The sequence below is a fragment of the Corvus cornix genome, chromosome 10, assembly GCF_000738735.6.
Source record: "Corvus cornix cornix isolate S_Up_H32 chromosome 10, ASM73873v5, whole genome shotgun sequence".
Classification (NCBI taxonomy): Eukaryota; Metazoa; Chordata; class Aves; order Passeriformes; family Corvidae; genus Corvus; species Corvus cornix.
Window position 1 is genome coordinate 20,286,334 of NC_046340.1, and position 22,382 is coordinate 20,308,715.

Here is a 22,382-nt window from a genome sequence, read left to right on the forward strand (position 1 = left end):
GTGCTGACTAGAGGGTTTTTTATTTCAGACCTCAGGGCAGCCTGTAGCTTTCAGGTGAGCTGTGAGATGTGGCCAGCTGGAGACATGAAACCCTTTTCCAAAATCCAGCAATTTTTATTATTGCATCCTGCTAAATCATCCCTGCCAAACAGCTGTGGGTATTTCCTATCTCAAACCTTCTGTTACCTAGTGCACAAAGAAATTCTTTGCCATCTCCTGCCCCAAACACCTTGCAGTCTTTAAGCAGATCATTTCAATGTGATTTACAGAAACACAGAAATATTAAACAATCTACAGCTCAGGACAGATTACTCTCCAAAAAGAGATGAGAGCAGCAGCTGCTACTGCTCTGTGAAGAGAGGACAAGTTAGATGGTGGCTCTAGGAGTGAGCGTGCAAGAGCAAAGCCCAGGTATCCCCCAGAACCTGGGCAAGGAGACTGCTCTCATCAGGGCAATAACAAAGAACCTGGCAAGAGGCAAAATCTTTATTCCAGTTCTGAATTGGAAAAAAACCGTCACGGCCACAGCTCACCATGGGACAGTTCAGTCAGCACAGGGAGGGGGCACCTGGCCCAGCCAGGCACAGACTCAGGACACAGTCCCAGAGGCACTTGGAGAGGAAGCTCAGCTTCAAAGTACAAGCACTAAACAGTTTGGCTCAAACTTTTAATATAAAAATTCACTAAAAAGGCTAAAATATGACAAACCATTGGAAATACTGTGACAAACATTCGCCCTTACGCAGTAAAAACCAAAACAAACCCAAACTGGCAAGAAGCTTTGAAATGCATGTTTTCTTCTTTCTCCTGGCACATCAGACCATCAGCTACTTAAAACGTTCGTCTAGAAAAATCCATGGCACCTTCACCTCGTAGTTCAGTGCAAGGGACTACTCTCGATGGACCAGCACAAATAAACCCAGCAAAAAGAGGACTGCATACTGCAAGAGAGAGAAGAGGAGACACAGGAGTGCACACTCACATCTACAGAAGCAAATGCACAGGGCACAGGGTTCTGCCCCTGTTCTCATGAAGGAATTTTAGCTGAGGTGGTAAAAGCAGGCAGGAAATGGAAGAGATCTTACCTTAAATTTTGGATAATCGTTCATTAAGATAGTCACTATTCCAATATAGGGCACAAATCTACAAGAATAAAGGTTTTCTTAAAACAAACACTATTCCAGGGTGCAGAGGGAGAGTCACTCAAGCATCCCGAGGGTTGCAGTCAACGGGCTGGGGACTTGTTCCTCCTGAGCAGGGTGGCTGTGGCAGTGGGGCTGAGTGACAACCAGCCCCAGAGTGTGTTTCAGCCTCTGCCTGGTTCAGATTTCACCTGCCTGCAAATGCTGAGCCTCCCAGGGTAAATCTGATGACAATTCTGATCAAATCTGAGCCCATGCTACCCTTACATCCGTGTCCATCCAGCAGCAACATCTCAGGATGCAGCTCACAACTTGATGCCTTTGCTTAAGCCAAACTAAGAACTGAACTCTCCACACTCTCAGGCAGGTTAAAAAACCCAACAGGGACAGCTCGACACAAGGGGGATTTACCAGATGGCTTTGGGGGACAGCAGTGGGAAAAGCCTCATCATTTTCAACTTCACTCACCCTCTCGCTCGTCCTACTACGTCCTTCTTCTCCAGCCAGTGCTGCCCCTGTTTGTAGAGCCCTCTGTCATCTACAGCATTGTTGTCTCCCTTTGTCAGAAATTTGATGTCTCCGTTTTGCCTGGTAAAGACAGGACAGCCAGGTAAGGCAGGACAGAAACTTGTTCAAAGCTTCAAAGTTCTACAACAAGCACGGGGAGACCAACACAAGGGCACTAGAAGCAACCATATCCTACAATTCAAGCAGGATAAAAGAGGGAAATTCTGTCAAATGCAGCAGAAAGCAGATGGTTTGGAAAAACTGCCATGGGAAGAATGAATTCTGGCCCCAGCCAAGCTTTCCAGCAGAGTTTCAGTACAGAACCAGCAAGACGAGCTGTTTCTAGTGCAGATGCAGCTATTGCCTCTTGGCTTTTGACCCATCTTGTGTTGATGCTTCTCTTGCTTCACACAAATGTTGGGTTCTGGTCTCCCTACTACCACACAAAAGGAGAGGCTGGGATTGAAGCACACAGCTCTACTCAGCAGTGGGCAGAAGCAAGCTGAAACTTAGAACTGATTAGGAAAGGGGGACAGAAAAAAAACAAATAGTACCATGATGACACTGCATGAACTCACGATGTGCCTACATCTGGAATGCTCTGGGCAGTGCTGAGCCCCCCAGATCCTTTTCTGCAATAGAGAGAAGAACTAGCAAAGGTTGAGAAATGATTAACAAGGTCTGGAACCACTTCTACACAAGAAACTAGAGACCAGGACTCTTTAGCCTGGAAAAGGCAGAACTGATGGAAGATATGACATAGTCCACCACAAATGACAGCAACAGTCAAATAGCTTTTCATTGTCTCTTCTAATGCAAGAGCCAGAGGGTACCCAAAGGAGCTCAGAAGTAACGGGGTAAAACCAGGCAGAGAAGGTATGCAGAAATAGCCACAGTGCAAACTAAACCACGTCTCTCTGCAAAGGTAGTTTGGTTGGCAAAAAATTACATTGGCTCAAAAATTGACCAGATACTCCATGTAAAAGAGGACATTAGGCTATTCATAAGGAACCAGGACTTTGTGCTTGAAATTGTAACCTGCAGAAAACAGGGCAATTATCACTACATACTCTCTCTAGTCTTTAATTCATCTTGAGATGAATTAATTAGCTTGCCAGAAATGGGATCCTGGAGCAGATGAATCTTTGCTTTGACCAGGAAAAAGCTTTATAGATCCTTTCCCAGCCATTCCCATTCAGATGCTGGACAGCAGCTCATGCCACTACTCAGGGATTGGCCACTGTCACCTTCCTGTGGCACCTGCAGGCAGGTGCTGAGCAGGAGTGTCCTCAGTGCTTGAACCTCAGCTCTCACAGAAATGACAGATAGAATGCAGAACACAAAAGCACGCAGCTCTGTGGAGCTCAGGCTGTTGTCATCATGCCTGAACACCAACAGGTTCCTTGACAAGAGAAGCGTGGAAAGGAAGAAGGGAAAAAACCCACAGCTCTTTCTCCAAAGCACATCTGGCTTGTGTGGGAACAACAAACACGCTGGGAGCTTAGAGACACTGTCTGGGAAAAGATAAAGATCCCCAAAGGTGCAGATAATGTAGTTTAGCTCTGAAGAGTGAAGGTGTAGGAGTGCAGCATCTTATTGAGCAGAGTCAAGGCTCTGTCATGACGTGGCACGAGAAGCCCATGGTGTGCTTCTCTACTGTGTGAGGTGACTGAAGTCTGGTCTGGCTGCCCTGCTCCAAAACCACTAAGTAGATTTGGATGGCAGACTCTGTGTTAGTAATGAAGAATTAATTCAATTTTGGGCTGAAACAAAAAGAAAAGGCCAGCGAGTAACAGACATTTTATCACTGACCCAATACTGATGTGAACTGGGGCCTGAGTTGCCCCAAAATCACAGAGAGCACTGTTTCTGTTTTCCTGCATTTTGACACTCCTGTCAGCTTCTGCAGAGACTTTTCACTTCTGAACTGGCACTAGAAAATTATTCTTTAAGTAGTGAAAGAAGCAACTGATACCCAAATCCTGCTTTCAGCTCCCAGGTTCAGGTTGCAGTATGGGTTTTTCATTTTATCACTCCCAGTAAAAAGATCAGGTTTGTGTTTGGTTGCTTCAGTTAAATGAAACCTACAATACTGCAGAATGGTTTCACCTTTCCAGGATTGGCACTACAGCCCTGTTACATTTCAACAAGAAATAGTGCTGGATACCCTAATATCTAGAGATAGAGCCAGGCAAAAAAAGAAGGGTGGGCAACATCTGGAGAGAAAATGCTGCACAGGGGAGGAGGAAAACTGCATTTCACTTGAAAGAGTTCCCACAACATCACAGAAAGTGCTCGTGCAACATTAGGTATCAAATTCAGAGCATAAACTGACATTATTTTTAAATTAGTGGTATCAAAGAACAGCACTTTGAAAACCTACATTGTTCAAAGTTCTGGGTACAGAATAAATCTGAACAACAAAGAATGTGCTTTGCCTGCTGGGAGAGGCACCGTTCCCTCAGAGCCAGGATTCCATCTGTGCATTTATGTGCCGGTCCCCCTCGAGCTGGACCAGACAACTGGCCAGGATGTTCCACAGGGAAAGGGACCCTCTCCATCCCATTGACCTCTCCACTCTGAATCCTCAGATGCCACCTGGTACAGCTCCAGCTCACTTCAGAAAACATTTACTCAGCAGAAACAGATGCTGGGACCCCAACCAGCTGTTGCCTCTCAGAGCTGCCATGAAGAATCAGCGATTCGGTTCAAGATTCAGTTTTCACTCAAACAGCTCACATGGTTGGCTCGTATCTCCCCAGACTGGTCTGGAGAGGCCACAGTTCCATCCAGCAAAACAGGAAAGCTCATAACTGCAGTGGAAGCCTTGGTTGGAAAACTAAGCCCTGTTCAGCCATGAAATCAATGCCTGTTCCATTCCTTCACACACACAACCTGCCCAGTGCTGAGAGTGAACAGTATATGAAGACTCCAAGGATAACAACACAACTTTCTAGGGAGATGAAAGCCCCTGAGTCTGCATGACAGCAAAGACCAGGACCATAGAGACAAGCTCTAAAATAACACATGCTACACACAAAACACCCTTCTGCCACAGCTATGCCCCACAAACAAGAGTCGCTTCACACACAGACGCAGCCACACTACAGCAGGCAGCACAGCAGCTCGGGACAGACAGGATGGCACAGGAGACAGTAAGTGGTGTCAGCCTTCCAGTGCCTAAATGGGCTCCAAGAGAGCTGGAGAGGAACTTCAAACAAGGGCCCTGAAGTAACAGGACAAGGGGGAATGGCTTCCTACTGCCATGGATAGATGGGCTATTAGGATGAAATTGTTCCTTGTGAGGACAGCGAGGCCCTGGCACAGGGTGCCCAGAGCAGCTGTGGCTGCCCCTGGATCCCTGGAAGTGTCCAAGGCCTGGTTGGACGGGGCTTGGAGCAACCTGGGATGGTGGAAGGTGTCCCTGCCCATGGCAGGGGGTGGAATGAGACTGGCTTTAAGGTCCCTTCCAACCCTAACAATTCCATGATTCTACAGTTTGGAGTGCCCAGGGCACTGGCACAGACTCCCAGCTTGTGCCTTCTACTGGATGATCTTTACAAGTAAACCAAGGAGGACAGATTTTGTCTGTCTGAAACTTTTGTGTTACTTCCGACAGCACCTGGATATCTATGATTGACATCCCACCCACTTGTTTACCCAAGATGATGAAGAATAATACCAGTTAGGGAAATATCAGCAGTAGAACCCCCCCAGATTCTTAACATACTTCTCATGGATTTTCAGGACGCGATGGACTATAGGAATTTCCCTTCCTTCTATCCTAAAGACGACTATTTCTCCCACTCTGATTGGATCTTCAATTCGGTTCGTGAGGAACAGGAGATCTCCTCTGTGGAAAGCAGGCTCCATACTCCCACTGAAAGAGAGGAGAGGAACAATTGAACAATATTTAAACACTCAGTACCAGGTTTCAGAGTTTATGGTCCCTTAAGAATAATCTCACAAGAACCTCAGTGAGAGAGAGAAGCTGTGGATACCCCATTCCTGGGAGTGTTCAAGACCAGGCTGAAACCTTGATGAAGAGCTTCTGATAAAACCACCTTGGAGACTACGCAACCGTGTAACCTCTATTGCAATCAGGTTTTCAATCACCGTGCTGCCAGCAGTTTGGATTTGCTGGGAGAAGAGCACTGGTGTTACAAGCACATCCAAAGGGAAAAGTTTTCTTAATAAGCAAAAAGCTGAAGACAAACACTACCTTTGGATTTCTGAGCTCACCACTGGCAGGGCAATGCTGGCAGCTCTGTAATGCTGGGAAGCTTTTTTAAATTTCATTTATTTTTTGCAGATAGATAGATTACCATCAGAAACAAAGCACTGAAAACATCAGGCTCTTGCATTCCCATCTGAAACAGACACAGGGACTTGCCAAAAATTTGTTACTGTGATTCATTGCTTTGCTTAATGATCTCATTTCAGGCACCACGAGTCAAGTTATTTTTCTTCTGTCTTGTAAATGGCAATTGTTACCAACTACTTATCCTTCCTAATTCCACATAAATAATGCAAAACAGAACAATGAACTTTAAGTACTGCATGCATTTGTGTTTCACCTTCACAGAGCACAGCAGCTGCTGTTCAGAACCGCCCATCATATCACCGAAGAGGGGATGTGACCTCACAGCCCCGTCTCACTCACTGAGAGAAACAGCAGGAAACATCTGCCCTGTGCTTCACATCAGGAGGGAGTTCTGTAAGTGGCACTTGGTCATGGCATTACAGCATTTTCTACATCATGAACACTGACACAGAAACACACAGGAAAGGCCAGCGTGGCCACAGAGCAGGTGCAATATCCGTGCCAGCATCCAGTGGCAGCCCAGGGAATTTGTCCCAGGCAGCAGCAGGGTGGGAGTAACACCGGTGGTACCACTGTAGGGCACTACTGTAAGGACAATGTGTGACACCCAAAACACCCAGTGACACAGTGACAACCCTTAAGCTCAGGACCACCTCTATAATGGACAGTCATTGAATCATCACAGATGGGTTGGAAGGGACCTTAAAGATCATCCCATTCCACCCCCTGCCATGGGCAGGGACACCTTCTACTAGACCAGGTTGCTCCAAGCCCTGTCCAGCCTGGCCTTGGACACTTCCAGGAATGGGGCAGCCACAGCTGCTCTGGGCACCCTGTGCCCGGGCCTCGCTGTCCTCACAGGGAAGGATTTCTTCACAGTGACCCATCTAACCCTGCCCTCCGGCAGCAGGAAGCCATTGTCCCGTCACACCTGCCCGGATGTAAAGTCCCTCTCCCTCTTTTTTACCAGCCCTCTCAGCCCAACCCAGCCGGCTGACAGAGCAAGGTGAGATGCTGCTTCTTCCCGCTCCCTCTTCCCTCGCTCTTCCTGAGCCTGGATTCCTAAGGAGCTTCTCGCCTGCTGGGGCTGTGGCCGGAGCCTCCATCTGACCCATCCCTGTGGAGTTTGAGACCCCGCACCCCGGGACTGACCTCAGCACCACCACGATAGGGCTCTCGCTGCCCGTCACCACCATGAGCCCCTTCCAGATCATGAGGGCGGAGGACACGATCATGCCGAAGTTCAACACCTGGTAGTACAGCTGGGGGGGAAGGGGGTCGGTCAGGCCCCGCCGCCACCGCACGGCAGGGCGGACCGGCCCCGTCCGCCCGCTCGGTTTTCCCCCCCGGCCCCCCTGGCCCCTCCGGCACCTGCCGCTTGTTCATACGCCGCACATCGTCCAGAAAGTCCAGCGACAGCATCATCGCCGCCGCCGCCGCCGCTCGCACGGCCCCGATTCCGCTTCCGCCCGCGCGGACACGTCACCGCCGCTTCCGCCCCGCGCGCGGAGCCCGAGGAGCTCCGGGGGCGGCTCCGGGGGCGGCTCCGGGGGAAGGTCCCAGGGGGAGCTCGGGGGGAGGCCCCGGGGGGGGCTCCGGGGGAAGGTCCCAGGGGGAGCTCGGGGGGAGGCCCCGGGGGAAGGTCCCAGGGGGAGCTCGGGGGGAGGCCCCGGGGGGCGGCTCCGGGGGCAGCTCGGGGGGAGCTCCCGGAGGAGCTCGGGGAGGGCGGCTCCGGGAGGAGGCCCCGGGAAGAGGCTCCAGGGTCACCCGGCCGTGGAGCCGCAGCCGGAACGGAGCCGCGGCTCACCCGCACCCGAGAGAGCGCCCCACGCACCCAACACCCGCATCCAGCTCCACACCCCCATCCAGCCGCCGCCCCACGTCCAACAAAGCACCCCCTCCAACCAACACCCCACTATCGACAAATCACCCATCCAACTGAAACACCACATGCAAGCGATGCCCCACCCAACCAAAAGCTATCCAACTAATGCCCAATTCCATCGATGTCTCTTCCATCAGTGCCCCATCCAGTGAACACCCCATTTGGCCAACACCCATTGAACCAAACCCTTATCCAACCAACACCCGACACCCATCCACCTGACACCCCATTCACCCAACATCTCATCTAATCTACACCCCCATCTGACACCCCACCCACCCAATTCCCCATCCTACCGACACACCACATCCAACCAACACCTCACATCCGAACTCTACTCATCCAACAAACACACGATCCCACATCCAGACAGCCCAAACAGGCTGCATCCAAGCACCGCAAGACCAGATGGTGACAAGCCCAAGCAAGGAGATAAATAGTTCTTAAATTATTTAAACATTGTCAGAGTAAACAATAACGAGTGGAGTTCTGGCTCAACAGAATGAAAAAAATAATGGTATAGAAGGTAATTATATTACACAAAGCATGGGTATGACAGGAAATGAGGGAGGAAAGAGAGAGTCAATGTGACTACATGGAAAGAAACATCTCCTAAAGGATGGGTAACGCTGAGCCGCAGCAGGAGAGGAGTTACGGAGCTACTGACGGAGCGCCAGCCCCTGCCGCACCACAGGACGGTGCCTCCCACCGGTTTCAACGCCTCTGTGGGCTGTGCTCTGCTCCCCTCCCCTCAAAACGAGCTGTCAGGGAGCCCTGGCACTGACACATCAGGAGTTCCAGAATAATTTCACTCCAGTTGACCCCACTGATGAGATGGGGGATGTTATCCCTTTCTGGCGATGGTGCCAATCTGAGCTTCCCACTGGGATGAGCCACTGAGCGCCGGGCCTGGCAGCACCCACCCCGGAATGGCTTCCAGCAGCGCAGCTCCACAGACAGATGGCCAACATGTCCCGGAGGGAACCAGGCCCTCCTAAACACGGTACTCACCAGGAGGACTGGGGCTACAAAATCCTCTTTTGAGGATGATTCAGGTCCAAGACATTTCATTATACTGTGTTTTGGAAAAGAATGTTGTTATTTGGGCAACTAAAGAATAATCAGCACAACTTACAGCTCAAACCCATCCCGTGTAACGCAGATCCCGGATCAGCCAGCACAACCCTGACAAGTGCGTTTGGCCGAGCCAGTGTTATGAGTTAAAATGAGTAACACAAAGGCAGGATGGGGAGAGAAAAAAGAAGCCATAAATAGAAGGAGAAAGAAAGGGAGATTGGGAAGGCAAGGCTGGGGCTCTGGGCAGAGGCTGAGGCAGTGCACACTCGAAGGAGGAGAGCTCGTCTGAAGGAAACTACAGCTGCAAAGTGCTCCTGGATCCTCAGGATTTGGCCAAGCTCCACCAAGGATTCTGGCCCTGCTTTCCCTTTTCACCTCTCTGGGCTGGCAGAGAGTTAGTGCTTAGGATGCAATGGCAGGGTTGGTTTTGTTTTTTTGTGTTTTGAATTTCCCTTACAAATAGGAGTTAACGGAAAGCAATGTCCATCCCAAGAAATCAACAGAATATTTCAAAGATTTGCCCCATCCCCACCCTGTAGTTTGAGTAGAAACCCCCTAACAAAAAACTCCCAACCAACCAAAAGGGCTTTTTTTTTCTTGTTTTTAAGTCTTAAGAGACTTTGAGTGATTGTTCTGTGAGGTGCTGTTGGGGCCTTCTACGCCACATGTCTGACTGTGCTCACAAAGAGCTGAGTCACTTTTGCACTCTTTGTATTTGTTTTCCTCTTCCACCGAAGTGTTCAACTCGCCATTGTAGTCCTTGTGTCCATTCTCACCCATCTCCATTTGTAACTTCTCCCTTTCATCTTCCTCCTCCTCCTCCTCCTCTTCCTCCTCATCCTCCTCATCTTTGACTTTATGAACAATGAAGAGGTGTCTGTTCAGAGAGATGTGGGAGGTGTAGCACAGGCCGCAGAACAAGCACTGGAAGGTGGAGCTGTCGGTCTTGTGCCGAGGTATGTGTTCCTGGAACTCAGGCTGCATGTCCGTCTCAAAGCCGCACTTTGCGCATTTCCACGGCGCTTTCAGTTTTTTGGCTGGCGGCGCATCCAAACCTGCAGTGCTCTCTCCCTGACCCAGCTCATCCAGTGCCATCCTCTTTGGAGACTTTGCCTTAAAAAAAATAAGATTAAAAAGTTACTTTGTCATTTGAACCCACGGAAGAGTAAGTGCTAAAATCCACATGCATGTCTGAAGATGCCTGAGGGTGAAGTCATGCCTAGGGATTCCTGGTGCATTCCCTTCCCTACCCATACCCAAACACCTCACCCGGTGCACAGGATTTCAACTGCTGTCCTGCAACGCTGGGAGATGCTGGCTGGGCAGAAACATGATGGGGAAATAGTTTAGAATCACGGCATCATGAAATGGTTTGGGTTGGAAAAACTTTCAAGCCCTTCCAGTTCCACACCCTACCTTCCACTATCCCAGGTGGCTCCAAGCCCTGACCTGGTGCTGGACACTTCCAGGGATGGGGCAGCCACAACCTCTCTGGGTAAAAATTTGGTTTGGTGTGGGAACAAGTTAGACTTGGTGTGGGAAGGAGGAGCCCACAGAAGAGGGACGGCTGGGGGACACAGGGGTCATCATCAGCCCAGACAACACTTCTCAGATTTAACTCTGAACAGCCTCCCCTCCACTCAGACTTTGTCTTAGTGGCATCCCCCAGTAACTCATCCCCTCTTAGAATCCTCCAGTTTCTTCTCCCATGAGGATGGCTTGCTTGAATATGTCCCTGTGGTAATATGCAAAATGTGTATTTTTAAAATAAATGGAGCAAAGAAGCCCAAACAGCCAACCCTCCACTCCAATCCAAAACAAAATCAGTAGAACAGTTACATACACTATACAAAATTATACATTCCTATTTAAGAAAATGCAGTTCTCATAGGTTCTCATCTAGCAAGTATTTTAAAACAGAAAATAAATCTTTTATAACTAGCAGAAAAAATAAGGGAGAAAGAAGAAAAATGTGCCATGCTCATGAACGGGGTACCAGGGGAAAACAAGGGTAATAACAAACTTAAATTACAAAGTAGACTGAATAAACACCAGTAAAACACAGCAAGCAAATCTTGAGAAATGCAAGATATGTTGTCCTGGTGCAGCTCAGCTGCGCTCACACTGCTGACCCTGACTCTGCCAGAGGGAATCAGGCTGGATGGAACTGAGTGAGGGAAGGAAATCTGCCCTATGGATGGGAGGGCTTGACTGGCACAAGGCCACGGCTTGATGTAACACCCCAAATGAACAGCTACTGGCCAGGTACATTTAATTGCACATTTAATTTTCCATGAAAATAGGTATCAGTTACTTCTGCTCTGTCTCTCTCTGGAGCTTTCGCTTTGGCCATCTGGGATAAGTCTGGGTTTTTGATGCCGTGCATGAGGCTGATGTGGTTCTCCAGCATGAATGGCTGAGGAAATGTCTGATTTTCATCTGTGCAGTACCTTGGAAATAAAAAAAAGAAGACAATTTATTAGAGGACCTGCTCGTTGTACTGTGCCAAACCAAGAGCTGTCATTGGAGACAGACTCTGGTGAGTAATATACCATTAGATTACCAAAATACACAGCAAAGCATCATTTTAATAATAAAACATTACCCCCAAGAGAAATCTAGAACAGTTTGGAGCTTGTCACAGTGCTCATGAATGAGACTAGGGCATGTCTTCTTTACAGTGCTAAATAAATGTAGGGACTAGTGGGGGTCAGGCCCCCTGTGACAAGTGCCAGAGGATAAATGATCAGGATGGAAAACATACAGGAGAAAATCAGACTCTGACATGAGAGACCTACACAGAGGGAGCTGCTGACTCAAGTGACACCGAGGAGGCCTGTGGCACAACGCAGTCGTGCACTCAGCACTCCCAAGCACCAGGGAGAACCAGCATCCTATCCACCAGAAGGTACCAAAACACAGCTAAAATTCTTACTGAACTGCTGAAATTCCAACTTTCATACCAACAACCTAGGCAGAAGCACTCATGAACATGACACTTATATGTAACTCTTCATGCTCCAACCTGGCACAACTCCAGAGCTGCCACAGAGCTGGCTGACATCTCAAAAGGAGCTGTGAAGGGGATGCGCCGTCTGTACCTTTGCTCCTGGGTGACTGAGATCTACTGGAATAAGTGCCAGGCCTTGCAGACATCTAAACCAGCCCCCCTGAAGTGCACAGAGAAAGCCAAAACTGAGTATCTGTGCTGTTCTGGTGCCTGCCAGCACAGCACAGTGAAGGTCCATCAGCTACACGTGGACCTGAGCAAGGACAAGTGACACCAGAGTCCCCTGAAGTGCCCTAATTGCATCTGAGACAGAAGCAACACGGGATTAAGGGCAACAGAGAGGAGCTGAAGTGTCTCTGGGTAACAAAGACATCTTCTGAAAGCACAGAAGAAGATTCCTACTGATCTTCCAGTAACTAGAGGGAAATTAAATAACAGTGAGCAATGATGTGAAAATGCAGACGTGCTCATTGAGTACTTCTGGGTTTTAACAGGAATTGCTCAGAGGATAAATCAATATTTAATGATGATGGAATTTTTCTCCCTTGTGGAGAAAAGCTGAGAGGTTATTAAGTGGTATTTATCAAAAATAAACATGTTGAAAATCAAGTGTTTCAGACAGTTTGTATTTAAGACTTGGAAAAGAAGAACAAGATCTTACAACAATAACCAAGTGAATTATGAAAGAAAATACAAAATACATCACAGTATTTTGCAATTTGCCCTTACTTAGAATTCTTTTCATGTGAGCAGGGAAAGATGCTTTTCTAACCTGAATTACTCCAGTGACAAGCATGGCAGGAGAGTGTTCAAGCAAGTCCTCTAGCACTGGTTTCTCCCTACAAATTTATCCAAAGCCAGAGACCTAAGCAGGGCAGGGGGAGAAAGGGGAAATCACAGCTGGGAACGTTAGAAGCCAGAGGGAGGTCACCTACAAGCAAGCATGCTGGAGTCACAAAAATAGTCAGTAATCAGATCCATGACAGATTTTATTCATATTCCACATGGAAACCCAGGAGAAGAGGGTGACATGAAGTTAAGACACCAAAAGCCCTGAAGAGAATAACAGGTGAGAGTGATACAAAATGCCAAACAGGAAGAAGGAAAAGAGACACCAGAAGCAGAAGAAACAAGGAGCAGCGGACATGTGATGCCTTACAGAGTGCTGAAAAGAGTCAGGGAGGAATTCAGAGACCGGATGGTAAGATTTTTAGAACAGCACTCTGGACAAGCTAAGAGGGATCAAATGGAACACAGGACAAGAGACATCAGATCCAAACAAAGAGCAGCTCTTGGAGATGCTGGCACAGTATTCCAAGGAAAAGGTTTCATCTGCAGAGTGCTGCAATTTCAGTAAGTCTGCCACTACAATGACTGAAGAGAGCACAACCACTGTGCAATTAAGACTTCATCAACAGAGTTTGAGAAGGAGCAACTACAAGCTGGAGAATTAAATGCAACCACAATTCCCTTGCTTTTCTAGGTGTGTCTTCTCTGCTGGCATGATCATGGCCCCTTGGGTGAACCAGTGGATCCACAGTTGTGTGTTGTTCTGAAAAGTAACAAGATAATGCACAGCAGGCTGGCATATCCTAGGCCGTCAGGAATTCCCACACACAAATCCTTCTTCCCAGTAACATCTTATGCTCATTTTGATCCTGAAACATTTCACTTTAAAAACAACTGATCCAGATAGAACAGATTTACACAGATCAGGTGAATGTACACCAAAGACTATCACCCATGAACTTCAAGCTGAATGAAGCACAATGGGAGCACCCATTTCATCTCCTCCAGACGTTCCAGGTCAGAGCAGTTATAAGAAATGGAAAGTTTAGAAGTCCTGGATGAAAAAATGTTTCAGGAATGTATTCCCAGTGGTAATGCCTATGCTGCATCCATTTACTAAAAGCTATTGTGGCTCACTAGATAGCCCAAAAAAATACAGTACTTGAGGAATGTACTTGTACTCTTCAGATGAGGTTTTAGCAACTTGAGTGCAGTGAAGTGACAACAAATGTCAGAAACTCTTGCATTAAACCAAAATTTTAGATAAATTTGAAATATCCCCCAACCTACATCACTGCAAACTTCTTTTTCAATCCAAATGTGCTTTAATCCCGTCTCAAAAGGATGTCTCGGAATGAGACAGGAAGGAATGTTGCATGGTTGCTCAGCATACAACTTTCTCTGTAGCAGTTAGAGGCAGATTCATAAGCATTGGGCTTTGTCCTGAACTGAGATTGTATCCACAGTTAAAACATGTTCACCAGCAATGATTTTCATTCACCACTGATTTACATAACTGGTCTGAAGTCTTCAGATCCATTTTCCAACTTTGAGGCGTGACTTCCCAAGCAATTCCAGCAAGATTAATTCTCCATTGCCCTGCAGCCTGTGCAGTCAGTTCTGCCCTTGCAAAGCCACCGCAAGACCTGGTTCATTAGGATTTTACACACCTTTTGCACCCAAGGAGAAGGCACAAGAGTGATGCGTAACCACACCAACCACAAAGCAGTGAAAGACTGGCCCAGTATTTTATTGGCTGTTTCACAACGATGCACAAAGTAAATCTCATTTTGCACCTGCAGATCTCAAATCACACCTTCCCTTAAGTTTCCAAAGGACATTCACTGAGCAGTCAAAAGCAAGGTCTTATTTTAGCCACTAAGTCTCTCATGTTTAACACATTCCTCTCCTCACTTTCACTCAGTAACTTACAGACTGGAGTAGACAGGAGCAGCAGACACAAGCTGTTAAAACTTCCAAACTTGAAGGATTAGACTGCTGCTGAAAAGCAGTTTGCAAAGTGGCCTTGGGTACGTACCAGCAAGTGTAGACTTTCTTTGCTGTGTCGTGGTTATTGCGGATGTGTCTGCGCAGGCTGTTGGAGGCATTGAACGAGCGCTCGCACTGGCGACAGGGGTATCTCTTCACGGACTGGCAGGAAAAGAGGAACAGCTTTGAACAGCAGGGACAGGGAAGGCACTGACTGGATTCTAATTCCCATGCTCTTCACCTGGACATTACTTCTCAGATGCAAAAAAATCCCTTCCATAATACGTAATTCCACTGATAGAAATCACTGAGATTTTGAGATCCCACTTCGATTCAGCGCAACAGCTGGGTAATACCAGCACTGATCTTATAAAACCAGGACTACTTAAAGCACATGCTTGATTTTATTGATTTTTTTTATTAGGAATTGCATATATGCTTCTCCTGTGGGTTCATTTCACTGCTGGACCCCGTGCAGAATTCACTCAGTGGAAGGTCCCTTTGGCCCCAGAAGGCAGCAAGACCCCAAGGAAGTAAAAATCCACTTACCCTTCTCACTCCTCATAATTCAGCACAAGAAAAGGCCCATCTGCTAAAAAGCATCACACGGGCCCTCCTGTTATCCATGTATGATATCTACATCCCCCTACAAAAGTCTGCCCAGCCTGTTACAGCCTCCTCCAAAATTTTCCTACAGCCCTTCGTATAACCTGCATGCACATTCCAGTTAAAGTCTTAGACTTGTTTAATTATTATGTGTATGTATTAAACTGAAATATTTGCCCAATTTCCTACTTCTGTGGAATTCAAATGAGAAAAATCAGCATTCTCAGTCTGCCCTCATCTTCTTCTCCTGAAGTGAGGACATGATCAAGTGGGACACCCCAGCCCACCCCAAATCAAGTTAGAAGGACTCAAACACCATGATCCCAATTCCCATTCATGGCTGGGTGACTCAGGGTATCAAACAAGAAGCCCTGATGCCAAAGTACTGAGAAATCTGGCTGCACACAGCATCTTGGCCCATGTTCTGCCAGCGACAAGGATTAGCTTGACAGAAGTAGGTCAAGGCAATGCAAAGCTTGAGCTGGATGAAACCCACAAAAAATTGAGATTTGCAGCTCTTGTACCGACAGCCCTGCAAAGGGGCCTAGAATGCAGGAGCCTGGTGCTCTTCCCCAGTTCCCTAGCTCAAGTGTTTCATCCAAGTCCTTACCCTTCCATGATTTCTCTTCATGTGGGACACATAGGTTTCCCGATCAGGGATCCACTGTGAACATTCCTTGCAAGTCCAACCAGTTCTTCTCAGTCTGGACTTGGATTCAGGATTGTGTCCTTCCACCCTCATGTCTTTCCTCATCAGAGGAGAGTGAGAAGTCCCGTTGGCTACCAAAAGCTCCTTTGGTGAGGTATGAACCTGGTTCCTTGAAGCCTTCTCAGACTTGTGCTGGAAGTTTGAGAGCTCTTCAGGATTTTGGGGGACTCCATGAACACCCTGTATAACAGTAATAGTGGAAATGCACATAACATTTACATACAATTCATATTTCACACCCTTATTTATTAAGGAACACTATTTACTATTTCAATACCTAATTTAAATCCCCACTGGCCAAACAATGCGTTGTTGTCTTGCTCCTGCATGTTTTCCCATTTCTCCTAGAAGCTGCTGCAGTGCTTTCCCTGACAAGAGATTTTCCCAAGAAACATGAAGCTTCTGTTTCTGTTTCCTACATGACAACAGCCGCTCCTTGGTGCTGCCTGTTTAGCATTTTGGATAAGCCCTGGGAACTCTGGTTAAACAGGGAAGATGTAATGGAAGAGAAATTTTAATTGTCATTATTTCAAGAGCCTAAGCTCTAAAAACACAGAGCTTTGGTAAGCTCTGAATGAAATGTTTGCTGGTATCCTGGGGGCTCCAAAGCTGCTTAATCTTTGCTCAAGGGATTGGAAGAGAAAATGTTTTAAGTTTCTCCAAGTCTATTTCCTTCAATTCCTCTCCATCTATTGATATTTACATTTTTCACTGTTCAAAACTTTGCTCCTGACATAGAAGACCAAGCATAAAGCCAGGAACCAGCCTTATAAGGAATATGGCTCCAGGCTCTTCGGTTATTCAACACGCCAAAATCCAAAGTCCACCAAAAAGTTATTTTAACAAAGAAAATCGAACAGAAGGAAAATAATCTAAAAATGAAGAGCTGTGGGAAAGCAAAAGCAAGTAAAACAGCAACATACCAAAGAAACCTCAAGAAACTCCCATTAGGAACATCGACAGTTCATCCACACAAAAGGCTAATTTAGAGGTTTAATTGTGCACAGTAATTAATAACGGGTAAAGTTTCAACACACAAAAGCCCCAGGCATTTGGAAGTCTTTCTGTGGGTTAGACACCAAACAAATCTCCAAACACAAGGTCTCAGCTGAGAAGTCTGTGTGCTTTGCACCTGGCCCAGCTGATGACCACAGAAGCCACAGCACTGCCACCTCCTCAGGAACACAGACACATCACCTTTCTCCCCACCTGGAAATCTCTGGAGTGTTTCAGTGCCCATTACTCCACTGTTACACCACCGGGGTAAAACAAATGAGGATTATGGAAAAATGAAGTGATTTCTCTGCAGAATCAATACCAGTGAGCAGAGCTAACTCCTGCTTTAAAGCCAAGGAAGATGAGGAGGCACATGGATTCTTTATTTTGTTTGTAGGCACACGCTAGACAGCCCTTCCTAAAAACTCTACTGCATGAAGGTGACTGCAGAGGAGATGGGGGGGTGCAATTACTACCCTGCCACAGCCAAAAAGCCTTCAATTACCTCAGAGGTTAAGAGACAAAGCTTTGTGGTGAAGATCTCGGGGCGCTGGTGTACAAACTGCTGCAGGCAGGTTCCTGGGGTGGGATCTGACAGTGAACCACAAGGTGTGTATCTCAGCTCCAGCTTTTTAGCACTGGGGATGAACACCTCTTTGAAGGTCCCAGCCTTAATCTCAACTTTATTTTCCTAGCTATAATGCACCAATATTAGTAATCATTGACTTCACAGGAGGGCTTCAAATTGTAATTCATTACTGCATGCAAAGCACTTCCAGATTTCCAAGTTAAAGACATGGGGGAGAGAGCAAAGAAGGAGTTTTGAATGGGTTTTGCTTTCAGGAATGAGCTAACAAATCTTCTGGCTTTTGCAGTGTAAGTATAAAAAAAATAAAGTCACTGATTAAAAAAAAAAAAGAATCCTTTTTTTTTTCCTAATCAAAGGGAAAGAAGACTGCAAGCTCCTTCTTCAGAATGCCACTGAGAAATCTTCCAACAGGATTTCCATGGAGTGTTGTTGAACACTGAACTTAAAAATATCCTGAGCAAGATTACAGAAAAATGTGGCACTTTTACATGGATGGGGTAATCAGACCTGTAAGGCTGGCACCTCCAGGGTAAGCACTTCTGCCTTTGCCAGTCCCCTCGTGCAGTCCGGTGTGGTTCAGAGCAGCACAGAATCAGGCTGTTAAATGCCATGTGACCTCCCTCTGGGGCAGCTGCAAAGGGGCCAAAGCTCTTCAGGTGAGCACCCAAAATGGTAGATGCAGCTTTCACTATATAAATTCAGTAACACTGTGGGCAGAGATTAATTGTTCCTGTCTCCCAACCAAAGATAAAGCTGCCACATGAATTTAATGACTTTCTTTCAGTTTAAGAGGCTGGGGACTCCCCATCCCTGGAAGTGTTCAAGGCCACATTGGACATGGCCTGGAGCAACCTGGGATAGAGGAAGGTGTCCCTGCAGGGGGTAGAATGAAATGGGCTTTAAGGTCCCTTCCAACCCAAACCAGTCTGTGTTTCTGTGGTTCTAGGAAAACAGAAGAGCTAAAAAATCAAACAGATTTACCTGTAAAAACAAGTTTTTGTCATACAGCTAAAATGCATCTAGATGAGAGGAACTGCCTGCATTAAGCCAACTAACACAAACCACTCCACTGACATTTCCAGATCCTGTAAATCACTGTAGTGTATATTTTCCACTAAGATATTCCTCAAGAATCTTCCACTTCTTCAACCACTTGCCTCACATGGTTGATGTAAATTCTCTGTGAACTCAAAACACAGGATCTTGCACCAGTAAGGGAGGGAGTCACCTACCTTAACGTGCTGCATTAGCTGCTGCTTCTGCATATACACCAGCTGACACTGTGGGCACTTAAACACTCCCACTAACAACTTGCTGGTGTTCTGCAGGAAGTGCTCTTGGAGCAGCTTCTTCTTGTTAAAGACCATCTCGCAAGAGCATTTGTAGATCACCCTGAAACAATTAAAGAAAGTAAATTCAGTCTCTCTGCCTCAAGACAATGGAAAAAGTTATCTCAGCAACTCCAGAAAGGGATGGACTTCTGAGGAGGGCTGTGCTCTCCATGTATTGTCAACACACACCCACGTGGGCAGTTGAACCACTAATTCAACTGGGAAGAACAACAAAATGCCTCAGGCACATACCACAGCTTGCTAAAAATAAGTTTACTTCTATGCATATGCATAACTCCAGTGTGTGTGAGCACAGATGGGAGCAAACACAAAGCATACCAGCCAGCTACACACTGCTTTCAATCCCACCTTTCCATAGTTCCTCCCTTAAAGCACAGATTTTTGGCACCAGCTCAAGCCTTGGAGGGAAAAGCTACAGAGTGGAAAAATCAGGAGGCTTCTCTCTAGTGATTTTTGGGGGCAACACTGCCTGGGATAACTCTCCTCTTCCCTTTGAGTGCCAGATGCAGCAGCTGCCCTGGAGCCATCTACCCAGAGGTGCCACTGTGGGCCTGCTGGACAAAGAGGTGACAATTAAGTTCCTTTTATGGATGTTTAGTTCTTCCCTGCCCAAAGTCCTCTCCTACCCAGGAGACTGTGTTTGTACCAAGGACAGCATGCTCTGGTTTGGAGCAGACCCCTGCTGGCAGACAAAGCAATGGATCATCTTATACAAGGACAGAAGCCAAAACCAGAAAAAAACCTGAGTGAAAGGGGGAATCTTGGAGCCACCCAGCAAAGGAGAAGAAGAGATAAAGCCAAAACACTTACTGAGTAGTCTTGTGAGGCTCTGTTGGGTGCTGGCTAGCCATGTGAGCCATGGTGCTGTCGGCAGACTTGAAGGCCTTCGGGCAAAAAGAACACTTGTGGAAGACTTCGCAGTGTTTCTCATGGATGTGCACTTTGAGCATGGCGAGGGTCATGAAGACAACTCCACAATGGATGCACCTGGGGAGGGATGACAAAGAGCTGAGTTACAGCCACAGCATCGCTTCCATCACACCCCTGGAACGGCACAGATGGAAGGACCAGGCTGCAGTGGGTCCTTGGTTCAATCAGTTCAATCTCTTCCATATTAATGTAGAAGAGTCAAGGAGGAATAAGATACAGGAATTTGGGGCAAAACTCACAGCTAAATGTTAGCAACAAGCAAACAAGACCTATAAAAGAAACCTTCAGAGACTAAAACAACCCAAAAAGAATAAAGATGTGGTTCAACAGAATGCCAGCCCTGTACCTGTGAAAGCCAATTCCAGCACAGGCACAAGTGAAGGACTAAAGTAAAAGTACCTGATGAGATCTCCCTGTGGCAGAAAGCAGCACAAATACCAGTTAGTCCCCAGTACAAAATAAAGAGCACGAATATCCAGTCAGAAATCTTCAGCAACTGCTACTCCACTGAGCTCCAGAAAATCGCAACAGCAAAGATACTGAAAACAGCAACAGAAACACCCGAGGAACTGATAAAGCTCATTAAAATCATTAAGATGCAGATGCTGCCTGGAAAGTGCTTGTTTGGAAGGGCTGCCTGGGTGCTCAGGGAAGAGAAAGGAGAAAAGGATTCTTCTCGGCAGCTGAAAACAAGGCCAAGAGGAGAGCAGGGCCACCCCTCTGGTCCCAGCCCACCTCTCCTCCAGACACACACCTGATATTCCCACAAGATGGCAACAACCAGCAACCTTACTTCATTTAACACTCCTCCCCAGATCTACCTGCTGTGCTCTGAGAGATGCCATGCTCCAACTTAGAAGGGCATGTGAGGATGCAGCCACCTGCCCTCACCTGCCTCGAGCAGAGCAGCTGCAGGGTTTGCCATCCCATAGGTGCACCTCTGCTGATCTGGGACCAGAACAGCCTCTCCCAAGGGTATTCCATCAAAATGACACCAGTGGAACTCTGCTTAAGCCAGCACTGCACGTACAGATGCTAGAGCAGGCGAGCCCAGCCTGCCAATGCAAGGGCCAACCTTGTGCCTGTGGGATGTGAGATGCACAAGGGACAAGCTCCTCACCTTATGAACAGGTTCTCCCTTCATTCTGAGGGCCGTGTGTGCCCACGGCGCGTTCGGGGCCGCGCGCTCGGCGCTGCTGCTGCAGATGGACCCCAGCTATCGCGCACTGGAGCAGCTCCAAGCCCGTATCAAAAACAAACAAGCTGCTGGAATACCCTTCCCTCCGAACCAGCCTCCCAACAGCGTTTAGGAAACAAGCCCAGGCTTTGAAGTTACACTTCAAAAGATCATTAGGCAGAAGCCAGCCTAAAGGAGCCAAACCCTCTCCCCCAGACTTTTAAGAAAACACAGAACTGCTGTTTTCTTAAATTTCGAAAGTGAAGCAGTGACAGAAGCTGGTGTCACCTTTGGGGAAGCATGAAAACATTCTGCTGGGGTAGCTCTGCCTTCAAGCCTGATCCTCAAGCACATGAGACAGGGGGAGAGAGGCAATTCTAGTACAGTAAGACCAGGAACCACATTATTATGGAAGAATAAATTCCCCAAGTATAAATGGAAGAACAAATACTAATCCTGGCAGTAAGGAATGACTGGTACATCCAGGAATATCCAATGGGCTTTCTCCACAAACACTCCCAGAACTAACAAGAGATGGTTCTGCCTGACACTTGACCTTGGGAAGTACTTCATTAAGAATGAGGATCGAAACAAGCACTAACTCGGGTCAAATGATCACAGGTTAATTTAATTTACAGTAAATGGAAGTCTAAGCAACAGCCACTTTGTAATTAAGAATCCCAGTGCCAGAAGGACAAGGTCTGATAAACTAATTAGCTGAACAAAGTGGATGGAGATGTCAAGAGGCTTGCCATGTAATTCTTGCAAATTGCAAATTCCACTATCATCCCCAGCACTCTTGGATCCCTCAGGGCAAGGAGGGGTGGCTAGAAGTCCTGGAAAGCATCCTGTGAGAGGAGATAACAGCTACAAGATGTTGTCTTAACCCTCTGAATGCTTCCTATGCCATCACCTTCCAGCCTCTCAATTCTCCAAATGGCACCAAGCAGAAAAATGAGCCCCAAATTGGTGGGGACAGCTGGAAGGGGCTTGGAAAAAGTGGGCAAGGTGACACTTGGAGCCAAGAAGAAAGGAGCATTAAGAACAATCTTGCTGAGTTTCATTTCTAACTATAGAAGACTATTCTCATTTTCAGTGCAATCACTAGCCATGACTCAACTCCAAATAAAACAACCATACCCCAAATTTAATTGAAAGCATTGGGGTATTAGCAGAAAAGGAGACAGAATAAGCACTTATCACAAGACCAAAACCAAATCTATGCTCCAGAAAATCAAGAAAAACAGGAACATAAAGAGAAGCAGCAAGAGTCATGCTCATCCTGGGGGGATTCAAAGAG

At 47.1% G+C, this 22,382-nt stretch overlaps 2 protein-coding genes across 2 annotated transcripts in view; both read right to left on the reverse strand.

Moving 5' to 3' along the window:
• Nucleotides 1-469: 469 nt before the first annotated feature.
• On the reverse strand, nucleotides 470-7,469 carry SEC11A (SEC11 homolog A, signal peptidase complex subunit). Its single transcript, XM_039557891.1, has 6 exons — nucleotides 7,345-7,469; nucleotides 7,126-7,235; nucleotides 5,380-5,529; nucleotides 1,611-1,730; nucleotides 1,086-1,143; nucleotides 470-941 (listed from the first exon to the last, which is right to left on the reverse strand). The coding sequence occupies exons 1-6, from the start codon at nucleotides 7,396-7,398 to the stop codon at nucleotides 891-893; spliced, it is 543 nt and encodes a 180-aa protein (XP_039413825.1). The 5' UTR covers nucleotides 7,399-7,469; the 3' UTR covers nucleotides 470-890.
• An 814-nt stretch (nucleotides 7,470-8,283) lies between these two features.
• The window catches only part of ZNF592 (zinc finger protein 592), a 35,997-nt gene continuing 21,898 nt past the window's right edge, over nucleotides 8,284-22,382 (reverse strand). Inside the window, exons 4-9 of the mRNA XM_039557763.1 lie at nucleotides 19,786-19,962; nucleotides 18,856-19,015; nucleotides 15,940-16,218; nucleotides 14,773-14,885; nucleotides 11,250-11,385; nucleotides 8,284-10,048 (exon numbers count right to left, since the gene is read on the reverse strand). Coding sequence (XP_039413697.1) covers nucleotides 9,539-10,048; nucleotides 11,250-11,385; nucleotides 14,773-14,885; nucleotides 15,940-16,218; nucleotides 18,856-19,015; nucleotides 19,786-19,962 — 1,375 coding nt within the window. The 3' untranslated portion in view covers nucleotides 8,284-9,538. The remainder of the gene's footprint in view (nucleotides 10,049-11,249; nucleotides 11,386-14,772; nucleotides 14,886-15,939; nucleotides 16,219-18,855; nucleotides 19,016-19,785; nucleotides 19,963-22,382) is intronic.